Source organism: Abramis brama (assembly GCF_963993115.1).
Source record: "Abramis brama genome assembly, chromosome: 2".
Classification (NCBI taxonomy): Eukaryota; Metazoa; Chordata; class Actinopteri; order Cypriniformes; family Leuciscidae; genus Abramis; species Abramis brama.
Genome location: NC_139964.1, coordinates 12,276,633 through 12,288,941, shown reverse-complemented (window position 1 = coordinate 12,288,941; position 12,309 = coordinate 12,276,633). Strand labels below are relative to the sequence as shown.

The 12,309-nt window shown below is 37.8% G+C and overlaps 1 protein-coding gene and 1 long non-coding RNA gene across 2 annotated transcripts in view; both read left to right on the top strand.

Moving 5' to 3' along the window:
* The first annotated feature begins 1,303 nt into the window (after positions 1 to 1,303).
* Positions 1,304 to 12,309, top strand: part of LOC311077662 (polymeric immunoglobulin receptor-like) — a 46,917-nt gene continuing 35,911 nt past the window's right edge. Inside the window, exons 1-2 of the mRNA XM_084106244.1 lie at positions 1,304 to 1,375; positions 1,538 to 1,861. Of these exons, the coding sequence (XP_083962370.1) occupies positions 1,336 to 1,375; positions 1,538 to 1,861 (364 nt within the window). The 5' untranslated portion in view covers positions 1,304 to 1,335. The remainder of the gene's footprint in view (positions 1,376 to 1,537; positions 1,862 to 12,309) is intronic.
* On the top strand, positions 10,645 to 11,507 carry LOC311078098. The gene is made up of 3 exons (XR_014605045.1): positions 10,645 to 10,902; positions 11,006 to 11,326; positions 11,445 to 11,507. It is a non-coding gene; the product is annotated as an uncharacterized lncRNA (long non-coding RNA).

Sequence of the window (12,309 nt, the reverse complement as noted above, 5' to 3'; positions counted from 1 at the left end):
ATGATGTGAAAGTTTCAATGGAAATTATTGGAAAATATGAAAAATCACCCTCCTCAGCCAAAGTAAACTGGAAAAGTAGGGATATATTATTGGTAAGTGGGAAGAAGTAGGACCTCCAAAACTACCATGTGGTTTACTTTGGGGTAGAGAGGGGAAATTCTTTTTTTTTTTTAGGAAATGAACATTTTCAGATGAGAAACAGGGAAGGATTGCTGGAGAAAGTGATAGCCCGAATGTCTAAATGGACCTGGCTATTACCACAATTTGGCGGCCTCAACATTGTGGCATAAGAAGACTGTTATGGAGCCTTTATTGGAGTTGGTTTGTAAAATACAAAGGACAATCGTGAACAGTTTCTGGAGTGGGGCGCACTGGATCCATGCTGCAGCTCTTATTTACCTGTCCATGAAGGAGGTCAAGGGCTGGTGGATGTGAGAAGTCGGTTGATTTCTTACTGGATACAAGCAGCACAAAGACTTTTATATCACAAAGACTTGACTTGGGCCCATACTGCAAGATTCATTTTGAAGAACGCAGGTGGGCTCGGGTTGGATAAACATTTGTTCATAATGGACTTGGGAAAGGTGAGTCCATCAGAGATTACTCCCTTCTATAAGTCAATGTTTCAGTCCTAGAAAACAGTTTTTAAAGTGGATCAGAGTAGTGATGACAGGAAGCGTAATGGGGCTGGAAAAATCAGACACCTCTTGGACGATGATGGGTGGAATTCTTAAAGAAGTGACAGGATTGAAATCTGAACGTCCTGTCTCAAAACTGACACACACTCTTCTTCAGTCACACATCAAGTTTTTTTTTTTTTTTTTTTTTTTATATTTGATGTTTTATTATCATTTTGTCATATCTTTATATCTTGTGTGTAGTTTTTGAGGGTCAGTTGTTTTAGAATATTAATTACTTTCTATGTTTTTTTAATTATTTATATTATTATTGTGAAAATATGAGATATAAATGGTGATCAAATAAAAGTTGTTTAACCCTCCCCCCCCCCCCCTCTCTCTCTCTCTCTCTCTCTCTCTCTCTCTCTCTCTCTCTCTCTCTCTCTCTCTGTCTCTCTCTTCTCTCTCTCTGTCTCTCTCTCTCTCTCTCTCTGTCTCTCTCTCTCTCTCTCTGTCTCTCTCTTCTATCTCTCTGTCTATCTCTCTCTCTCTCTCTCTCTCTCTCTCAGAGGAAGTGGGCGTCTCTGTCACATTCAGCTCTTCATGATAAACATGTAACCAGGAAAGAAACACTCAAAACTCTTCTGAACACACATCGAGAGCTTCAGAAGAACTGAATCTACTAACAACAGAGAAGATCATTTAATAAGAGAGAAGAATGAAGATCATCTGGACTTTCACTCTGCTGATGATTCCTGGTAAGAATCTGAACTCAAATTCACATCACAGAAGAATACAGATTAAATAATGAATAAAATTCTTTATTTTCAACTATGGTGACATTTCCTTTAAAACACTTTAAAATGAATCTCACTTCAGTGTGTATTAAAGTGTTGAATGAAGATGCTGGTTTGTTGTAGGTGTCGTGAGCTCCATCAGTGTGACAGGATATTCAGGAGGAGGAGTCACGATCAAATGCAGATATGAGGAAAACTATAAGAAACATGCAAAGCATTTCTGTAAAGGTGATCAGTGGCCGGGATGTTCTGACCTTATCAGGACTAATAAAACAGATAAATGGGTTAATTCTGGAAGATTATCTCTGTATGACAACACAAGTGCATCAGTCTTGAAAGTGACCATCAGAGATCTGAGAGAAGAGGATTCTGGGACGTACTATTGTGCAGTTGATATAATTAGAGGAATAGATCCCTACACTGAAGTGAATCTGGAGGTTTTAACAGGTGAGTAACTGAGAACCTCAAACTTATGAAGATCTCCACAACATCACGATACTCAACACTGACTGTAATTACTGACGTTTACATGTGAAACTCATTACAGACGCCATCAACCTTTTTTATCTCCTGATGTAAGATTTACACATAATCTTGAATTACATTCATAAATGTTGCAGCAAAGTGAGCAGAAATGTGTTTATATTGAGAACAAAATGACAAATTATCTGGGTTTATGTTTAACAGGTCAACAAATCAAATCTTTGAGAGGATATTCAGGAGGAAACGTCAATATAAGCTTTAAATATGAGAAGAAAGACAAGAACAATGTGAAAGTCTGTAAATATAGTAAAACAGATCAGTGTTTGACTGTAATAGACACTAACAGAAGAGCAGAATTGAAACATGACAGACGATTCTCCGTTCATGATGACAGATCTGCAGGACTCTTACTTCTGTTTATCAGAGATCTGAATAAGAACGACTCTGGAAAATACAGAATTACAGTCAAAGTTTCTGAAGATTACAGTTTCTTCTCTGAGTTTAATCTGGACATCAGCGATGGTGAGCTGCTTTCAGTCATTTATGCATTTGTTTTTTTGTGTGTTAGAATTCATGAATATGTTGTTTAATTTTAACATTAATGCACTCATAAAGAGCATCAGTCTATCTGACCGTTTTATTCGTCATTTAATTTTTAAATGTCCAGTAACTGGACATCTGGACCCAGTTTTAAAGCAGCATTTTTAGTTTTCTGTGTGGTAATTTCCTATTACTGCAGGGTTCGGTACTGCAGCATTAGTGTGGTAATTTGGACACAGTATTACAGCTTTTAACATTAGTACAGGTGTGGTCATCTGAATGCTGTAGAAGTGCAGCTTTTAGCACTGCTGTGAGTCCTTTTACCACACTTGTACTACAGTTTAACAGTGCTCATCAGTCACTCTGCTAGACTGTATTATTCAGTGTGAAACCACAGGCTTCAGTTCTGGAAACTCAAACTAAAAGTGTCTGTTTCAGAAAACATGAATTCTGGGTAGTGAATGTGTGATAGACATCAGTAACACTTTACTATTTTACCAGTAGACACGTGATGTCTAGTTCTCTGTATGAAAAAAAAACTTCCTTTAGACGTTCATTATTTTATTGTTTTATATATAGAAGTTCCAGAAACACCATCGCCGTCTTCATCAACATCACCACGATCATCATAATTTGTACAGGTTGTACATTTTTAAGCTAATTTAATATATTTTAAATGGGCAATATGTGAAAATAAAAAAATTAAAGGTCCCATATTATGCCCCTTTTCACAAGATGTAAAATAAGTCTCTGATGTCCCCAGAGTGTGTATGTGAAGTTTTAGCTCAAAATACCCAACAGATAATTTTTTACAGCATGTTTAAATTGTCATTTTTTGGGGCTCAGAAAAACGCGCTGTTTTAGTGTGTGCCCTTTAAATGCAAATAAGCTGCTGCTGCACGGCCCAGGGGGCGGAGCTTCATGAGCTTGCGCTCAGTCTCAGGACAATTTCATCTCACGGAATGATGATAAAATCACAAACTCTCAGTAACGGTGTTCATTTCGAGTCGGACAATAATGCCTACAGAGTCAGAGTGCTGTATAGAGATGGAACAGGTATAGTTTAGTAGTTTAATTACGGTTATAACGTATTTGTCATCTGCTTGTATGTATCCATTATTAATAGAAGTCTGCTGTTTCGGACCAGGTCCGAATGATGATCAAACATATACTGATGAGTTTAATAAAGTTTATTATACATCACACAAAAGATGAAGTGTCAGTTTTACTTCAGAAAATCACCGTAAGAGCTGAGTAAACACAGTAAGTTATAAGAAGTGCGCAAGTACATAAACGAATTTCGGTAGAGTTGAGGGAGCATTTTCTTTAAAAACAAAATAATTCCACCTCGTCTTCAGCGGCTGCCTCAGATTTCGGGAGTAAATAGAGAGAGCTATGTGGATTAATACATCCAGCCACACAACACCTACAACGCTTGGGAGACATTCTCGTCAGTGCAGCAGCTGTGAACTCGATCAGGGCAGGTCTATGTTGAAACGGCAGTGTCTGTCAACACTCGTGGGCGGGGCCTGTGCTGTAGTGACGTCACTAAAACAGCATTCTGAAAACAGGTCGTTGGGAGACACTGCTGATGATTTATGGGGATTAATAAAAAAAGGAGTGAGTGGATTTTCATCACTATTGGCTGGTTGTGTACACACACTGCCAACACACATTTATGTCCAAACAGCATGCAAAAGTGAATTTTGAATAATAGGGGACCTTTAAAAAATTAAAATAAGTCAATAATTCTTGCTTTACATATTGAGTTGAATATGTATTTTGGCATCAAAACAACAGCAGTCTTTTGAGTGTCATTATAGGTTAATCAACTTCCACTGATTTCCATTCATCTTAATTGACGGGTTATAACTTAAGTTCACATAGTTCACCCAAAAATGAAAATTCTATCATCATATACTCACCCTCCACTTGTTCCAAACTTAAATAATAATAAAAATAATAAATATATTTTAGCTGTTGAATACAGAAGAAGATATTTTGAAGAATCTTGGTAACCAAACAGTTTCTGGTAGCCACTGAAAACAAATTTTGCTATCTGAGATTGCGTTGCCAGATACGGTGCGGAACGATGAAGTGTTTAAATAATAACAGCCAATTGTTTAGCAACAAACAAATTAACAGCAACTGCCTAATTAAATATTCACTTGCTTTGTACAGTGGCACAACAGCAGCGCCAGGCATCAGACCGGTGTTGGGGTGGAGCTTATAGCATCATTAAGGGTAGATTTAGTGATTTCGGTGGGGTTGGTCATTCGTTAAGGTAGAGCTTATAGTTATAGTGAAGGGTTATAGTTATAGTTATAGTTATAGTCGGTGAGTGGTCGTGGCAGGAGACGTTATGGTCAGCACCACCCTAACTTCCGCTCTGATGCTGTTGGCCTGGCGTTGCTGTCCTCAGACTGCTGTGACGTGTGGTTCTGCAGTTCCAAAACCTAAAAGTCAATAACATTTAGAGTCTTGAATGCGTTCATGCTTTGATAAGTACATATACCGTAAAACTTCAAATAATAGCCGAGTCCCAAATAGAGGCCTGTCTCTTTTTATTTATCTACAGGTTTGGATAAATAAAGGTCGGTCTCAAATAGAGGCCCGGTCTGTTTTTTAGTTTCGGGTTGTATTTAATCTTCTAAAACCCGTCAGATCGTCTGTTTAAGCCAGTTCTATGGAGCAGATTGTGCACGCAAGAGAGCCCTGCGCATCTGGGCGGAGCTGTTAGCGCAAGCAAGGCAGGCAGAGTTAGCGGAGGCCGGAGAGGGAGAAGTGGAGGAGAGCGACGAGGAGGAGGAATTCGCCAACTTGTAGTTGAGGATCGCGGTGATGATGATAGTGATGAATAGGGTTATTTTGTATCACATGATTGCAGTTGTTTTACAGGGTAGCCTTCATTCTTTCTTGTTGATGTGTTTCGGGCAACTAGTTCAAGCAGTAGCAACTAGTAGAAGCAGCGCCGTGTCGAGTCTATGACAACTCGAGGTATCGCACTTTGTCAGTTTATGGCCAGAATAGTTGTTATGTTTAAGGATATTATGGAATTAAGCTCATGTCTGTACTATGTTATGATTGAACTGTACAATTAAATACAATTGTTGCTACAGTCTGAATTCACTTTACCTCAGAGTGTCCGTTAACTGAATGAATTGAGAATATCACCTGAAAATCTGATACATCAGCGGTTTTCATCCACGCAGCTGATTTCTGTAAATGAATGTAAATCTGAATGTATATTGCAGCACAGGGTGAAGTCAGTATATCCATTAACAACGATTTGAGACAATGTACACTCATAGAGAATAATGTGTTTGAATTTTAAAGGCGTGGTGCTTCTCGTCTGGTGTGCGACCCCCTTTAAACATACGGAAATATAGTAGGCTAATTCTTACATTAACTGATCTGTTAAACACAAACACAGATTTGGTAACCTCCTACTGTCATGCTTTCCGTCTATCAGCCTATGCAATTTGGATCGTTATCTCTAGGCCTACACTCAATGAACAACATCTCAACACTAAATTAAAGGCCTGCCTCATATAGACGCTTGTCTCAAACACAAGCCGGTGCAGTTCGGCGATTTGGGAAAATAAACGCCTGGGCTATTATTTGCAGTTTTACGGTAGATATATCTAGATACGAACATGCATGAACCGAGCAATTGACTCGAAATGTTTATGATTTCTCATGGTCTATGTAAAAGGTGAGTTGATTAAGATGAGTTTATTCTATGTATATTCATTTAGTTATAAAACATAGTTGCATTGCATATTGAGTGATTATGTGAACAAACTGGTGAATCGTTTTTTTTTTAACCGGTTCATTAGAATTAACTGTCCTAAAGAATTAACTCAAAAAAGAAGGAAAAAGAATCCCATCACTAATATGTGAAACATAAAAAACTGTGAACCCAGTATCATGGTCTGGCCAATCCTATGTCAAAAGTCAAGCTCCGTCCATGATCTGTTTGATATTTAGCGATGATCAGATTCTCAGATTATTTCTCCTGTGTTTTCAGGCTCTTCTCTGATCGTTCCTCTGGTTCTGGTTCCTCTGGTTCTGATCTTCGCTGGACTCGTATTAGTGTTTCTCTGTAAGAAGCGTCATTCTCGAGGTAAAACTCATTATTAACTTCTTTAAATGCAGAAACTCCTTTTATAATGAGATTAAAAGATAGGGCCCAATTTTAAGGATCTAAGCGTATGGTCAAAAGCGCACGGCGCAAGTGCACTTAGGGTGTGTCCGAATCCACTTTTGCTAGATTAACAACGGGAAAAATGGTCGGTGCGCCCGGCGCATGGTCTAAAAGGGTTGTCCATTTCAGTTTCCTCAAAATAGCAATGCGCCAACAACACGCCTGAACACTCCTTGTTTTCAGACCAGCAGCCCATGGGTGCACAAATCGGTACAAATTAAATAGCAAATAAAGGTTCTAAGAGGGATAAGGGCAGGAAATGAAAATGATAACTGTGTCAGGCTGAAACTAGCAAAAAATACGTCTGGTGCCGCATTGCGAGGGGTGTATAGATTTCTTGATTTGTTTTCCCACTTTCTGTCGCCACCTATAGGCTGCAATAAGACACAAGCAAAAGACATATATTTGATTTGTGAAAACATTTACACAAGACACCAGTTAAAATGTGATATACAGTAATGCCATTAATTTAGGATGCTTGTTATTGGCAGGTGGCAAAATTAATTCTCAGACTGGACCAGGAAAACGTGAAGTGGTGAGTCCAGTTACTGTATAAAATAATAAAATAGATCTTCAGAGAGGTAAACAATGTATCTGTCTCTCCTCAGGTTTCTCACACTGGTTGCGCTCACAAAGAATTACCCACAAACCCCTCTGATTCTTCTGACACTGTTTATGCCACTGCCCAATTACCCACAAACCCCTCTGTTTCTTCGAACTGTGTTTACGCTACAGTTGAGAAAGGCACTGGTGACTCCCAGCGCTGCATTACATCTGCTGAGGATCTGAATTACGCAGTGGTGAATTTCCACAAGAAATCTGACTGTCCTGACAGTGTCAGTTTCAGGAATAATCAGGATTACAGTGAATACGCTGCTGTCAATCATCTCACTGCTTGATGAGCCACAGCAGAGGATATAAATTAGCTGAAGGTTTTGTTTTTGGGATTAGGCTTCCATGTTTGGCATTTGTGTTATTTTTGTGATGCTCTTCTGCTGTATATTTCAGGCTTACACTATTCTTGCGAATCAGACTTTTGACTGTTGGCATAAAGGTTCAATGTTATAAAGCTCATAGGCTTTAGCAAATACAGCAACTATTGTTTTTTTTTCTAAGTGCTCATTTTACCAACCTGATAACATAATTTAAAAACCCCAGATGAGTTTGTAATATGATAAGCATTGACTAATGAAAGAAAAAAAATACAGCTTCTGACCATTTGAGAGTGCCTGATGTCTCTTTAGTTTTTGCTCCAATGTTTATTTCATAAAATTGACTCTCCACTGATGTAATAAAAAATATTTTGAACATTTTGCTTCTTCCAAAGATCTTGCTTTGAGTTCAGTAAAACCTGTGAACCATTTTTTTTTCTTTGAATTTATTCATAATTTATCCCCCCAAAAAATCTGTTTGATTATATAAGTTACACAATTTCTGTGTATGTTGTACTATATTCATTTGATATATATTAACCACGATTAGAGCTTAATAAACTTATCTTTGCATCTAACCCACATGTTTATTAGATCCAAAACCCACTAAATTACTGAGAGTTGTTACCTGTAGCAGAAGAGCCTCTTCTCAATAGTATTAACTCTTTATGTTCCAAGATCGTTCAAGCTGGCAGTTAGTAAACCTCCTATAAAGAAATCACAATTAGATCCAAATTAATTAGCAAATTACAGACCCATTTCAAATCTTCCATTTATTTCTAAAATACTAGAAAAAGTTGTGTCCCCACAACTGTGCTCCTTCTTGCAAAAACAAAGCAAAAAACAAAACAATTATATACACTAAACATATATATATATAAAATTTCAGTCCGGATTCAGGCCCCATCATAGAACAGAAACTGTGCACGTTAAAATTACAAAAGACCTAGTTTACTGGATCTTAGTGTTGCGTTCGACAAATAGATCATCAAATACTCGACTACAAAATTACACTGGTATTCAGGGACAGGCAATAAGTTGGTTTAGATCGTATCTATCAGACCATTACTATTTAGACATGGGAAAATCTAAGATGAAGTCAGTAAAAAATGGAGTGCCACAAGGCTCTGTGTTAGGCCCTCTGCTATTTCCAATATACATGCTGCAACTTGGTAATATTATAAGAAAACAGAGAATGAAGAAAAGTTAGTTCATGCATTCAAGACATCTAGACTAGATTGCTTTGCATTACTAGCTGGTTGTTCTGCATCCTCAATATAAGATACAATTAGTCCAAAACAGCTGCTGTCTTACTAGGTCAAGAAAATATGATCATATAACACCTATTTTATCATCTCTACTAAGTTCCATATCAATTATAAAGTATACTGACCTATAAGGCCCTAAACGGTTTAGCTCCTGTGTATTTAACCAATCTGCTTTTGCCCTACAATCCAGCACGTTCTTTAAGATCACTAAACTCTGGGCTGTTGATAGTAGTCCAACCAAAGGAGGGAGAACATTTTCTCATTTGGCTTCCTGAAATGCATAACTTGGACACAGTGACCTCTGATAAACGAATATCTACTGCGGCTACTCACAAATTATCTGGACCTTATTTACACGCGCTACTGCTCCATTGGCCATACACTGGTCACTCCGCTGCACACCTTAGATCACTTGCCCTTCACTCTCCACCTCAACCTGCCTCAGGACACAACATACACTCCTCCACAGGTCACCTTTCGGAGAAACCTACTAAATCCCTCCTCTCTTCCTTCTCTGCTAATATCCATACTGCTAAAATGACTTAATATCACAACAAAATTAACAATTCTTCTGACTCTTGCATGCTTTTCAAAACCTTCTCCACTCTTATCAACCCTCCTCCTCCTCCTCCATCAACCCTAACAGCTTACGATTTTGCCACATTCTCAGTTTCCGCTGGCATCAAATTCAAGTCACTGACGTTTGCCTACAGAACAACTACTGGCTCTGCTCCCTTTTACCTAAACTTATTACTTCAAACTTTTGTGCCATCCAGAAACTTTACTTTGACTGTTCCCTGCTGATGGAATGATCTGCCTACCTCAACCAGAGCTGCTGAGTCCGTAACCATTTTCAAGAAGCGGCTGAAGACACATCTTTTTCGGCAGCACTTGATCCAGTAATACTAACACTTTTTCTTCTATTCTATTTATTATTTAAAAAAAATGTAAAAAAATTACTTGTTCTGCGTTAAATTAAACTGAGAAGGGTCATAGCACTTGCATATTGATGTACTGTTAGTTTAACTGCTTCTATCGTTCTCATTTGTAAGTCGCTTTGGATAAAAGCATCTGCTAAATGAATAAATGTAAATAACAGATCATTCTAAATTAAAATGTAGACATAGATCTTCTGTATAGCTGCTTTGAAACAATATATATATTTAAAAGCGCTATATAAATACATGTGAATTAAATTGAATTAGTGCTTGTGTGGTTAACATGAGAACTGCTGCTGCTTGCGCGATTGTCCACTAGATGTCACTGTCCATTTATAGTCTTTTAGATTCTGGTCTAGTCTTCGTCATGAGGCCTCTCAAAGGTTTAATTCGTTGCTGGTATTCATACTTTTAGACATAGAAATATCCCAAATCTGTCACAAAATGTTTTTACTAACACACAATACAAGCACAAATCTATCTAACATGTTGAAGTTTCTTACATTCATTATAATTTCTGCATAAAAAATCTAAATCAGCTACTGTAACTTCAGCCAGATGGAGCTCTTTCTCAGTTTAATTTAGCACAGAGTCAAGGGAGAACTATCTATGATGTCATACTATAAAAACCCCTACTAACATCCCTCTTGTACAGAGAACATTCAGCATAAAGAAGACTGAACTCAACTCACAATGAAGATCCTCCTCATCTTCTTCACTTTCTCCCTGATCTCAGGTCAGAGCTTTTCTCTTTCATCACTGCAGTAATGATGCTGTTTTCTGTTCATGAGGTTTCTGATCACAGTATCAATCTGATTGACAGGTGCAGTGAGATGCGTCAGTGTCACTGGATATTCTGGAGGAAGTCTTCTTGTTGATTCTGGGAAACTTTGGTTCAGTAACTCCGCTAAATACATGGTTAAACATGACCCATGGAGAACCATAATAAATTACAAGAAACACAATGAATGGACTAGTGAAGGAAGATTTATTCTTTTTAGCAACAAATATGGAAACCTCATGATATTTATCATAGAACTGAACACAAAGGATACTGGAAAATACAGAATCAGGGTTCTTGACAAATGGTATATAGATCTAACTTTGAATGTGATAAAAGGTGAGTAATTCAAGTGTGTAATGAAAATCCTCATTTTAAATGTATGCATAATTGTGGAGTTTATTTCTTTATTATGTGATTCATGAGATTATTATAATTACAGATTCATGTTGTAAAGGGTCAAAGACAGTTTTGGTAAATGGTGGAGAAACTGCCACCTTCAGCTGTGAATATTCACATAATCATATTAATGATGCAAAAGCCATATTCAAAGAACGACATAACTCCATTGAAAAGTTGATACACGGCACTGACACATTGAATAAGGAAGGAAGATTTAGTATTTCTGATGACAGACATATACACTTCTTCACCGTGAGAATTACTGATGTGACTCCAGATGATGGAGGAGTTTATTTATGTGGAGTTTGGATCAACAGACTCTTCTACTCCATTAGTGCTAAAGTTAATCTGCACATTATGAGTGAGTAGAACAAACTCTCAGTGTCATCTAAGTTGATATATCAGTATTTTCGTATACAGTATTTGCTAGATGTTGCATTCGATGAAGACTGATTCAGTCAGATATTTGCGATTGACAGCTAAAGTGGGCGTGTCTAGAGTGACTGGTCACTCAGGAGGTCGTATGATGATCAAGTGTGAACATCCTCAACACAAAACCAAGCCAAAATACATCTGTAAAGAATCAGATGGATGTTCAGAGAGGAAGAATCCAGGAGTTCAGGATGAATGGATGGAGAATGGAGATGTTTCTTTATATGACGACACCAGAGCAGGAGTCTTGATGGTGTTTTTTAGAGAGCTGAAAGCTGCAGATGCAGGAACATACAGATGTGGAGTGAATGTGTCTCACTATACTGAGAGCTTCACTGAACTTCAGCTGGACGTCAGAGATGGTGAGGAACTGGATATACTTTATGATTTATATAAAGTATTTGTTCTGATCTTTATGTAAACTTGTCCTGGTTTAAAGGTGCAAAATATCCAAAGATGGAGTCTGAATCTGCTTATCTTGATGAAGAAGTCAACATCACCTGTCAGATCCCAGAGGAACATAAAATTCATTTCTGCAAAGAGGATGATAATCACATCTGTCAAAACATCAGCACATCTGCAGTGACAGAAATGAGTCTTTCATCTGAGAGAAATGAAGAGAGAGTTTTTACAGTGAGCATCAGTAATGTGAGCGTGAGAGATGCTGGAGTTTACTGGTGTGGAGCAGAAACCAGAGACACACATTTGACTTTCATCTCCCTGACCACCAAAATTCAGCTCAACCTCTTCAGTGAGTGAATTCAGATGATTTCATTGTAGTAAATACAGTATATTCAGAATAATGTGTGTTAAATGTATGTGTTTGTTTGCAGTGGCTCCAGTAGTGAGACGTGAAGGAGAATCTGCTGAGATCTTCTGCCCTTATGATTCAATCTATAAATCAAAGTCAAA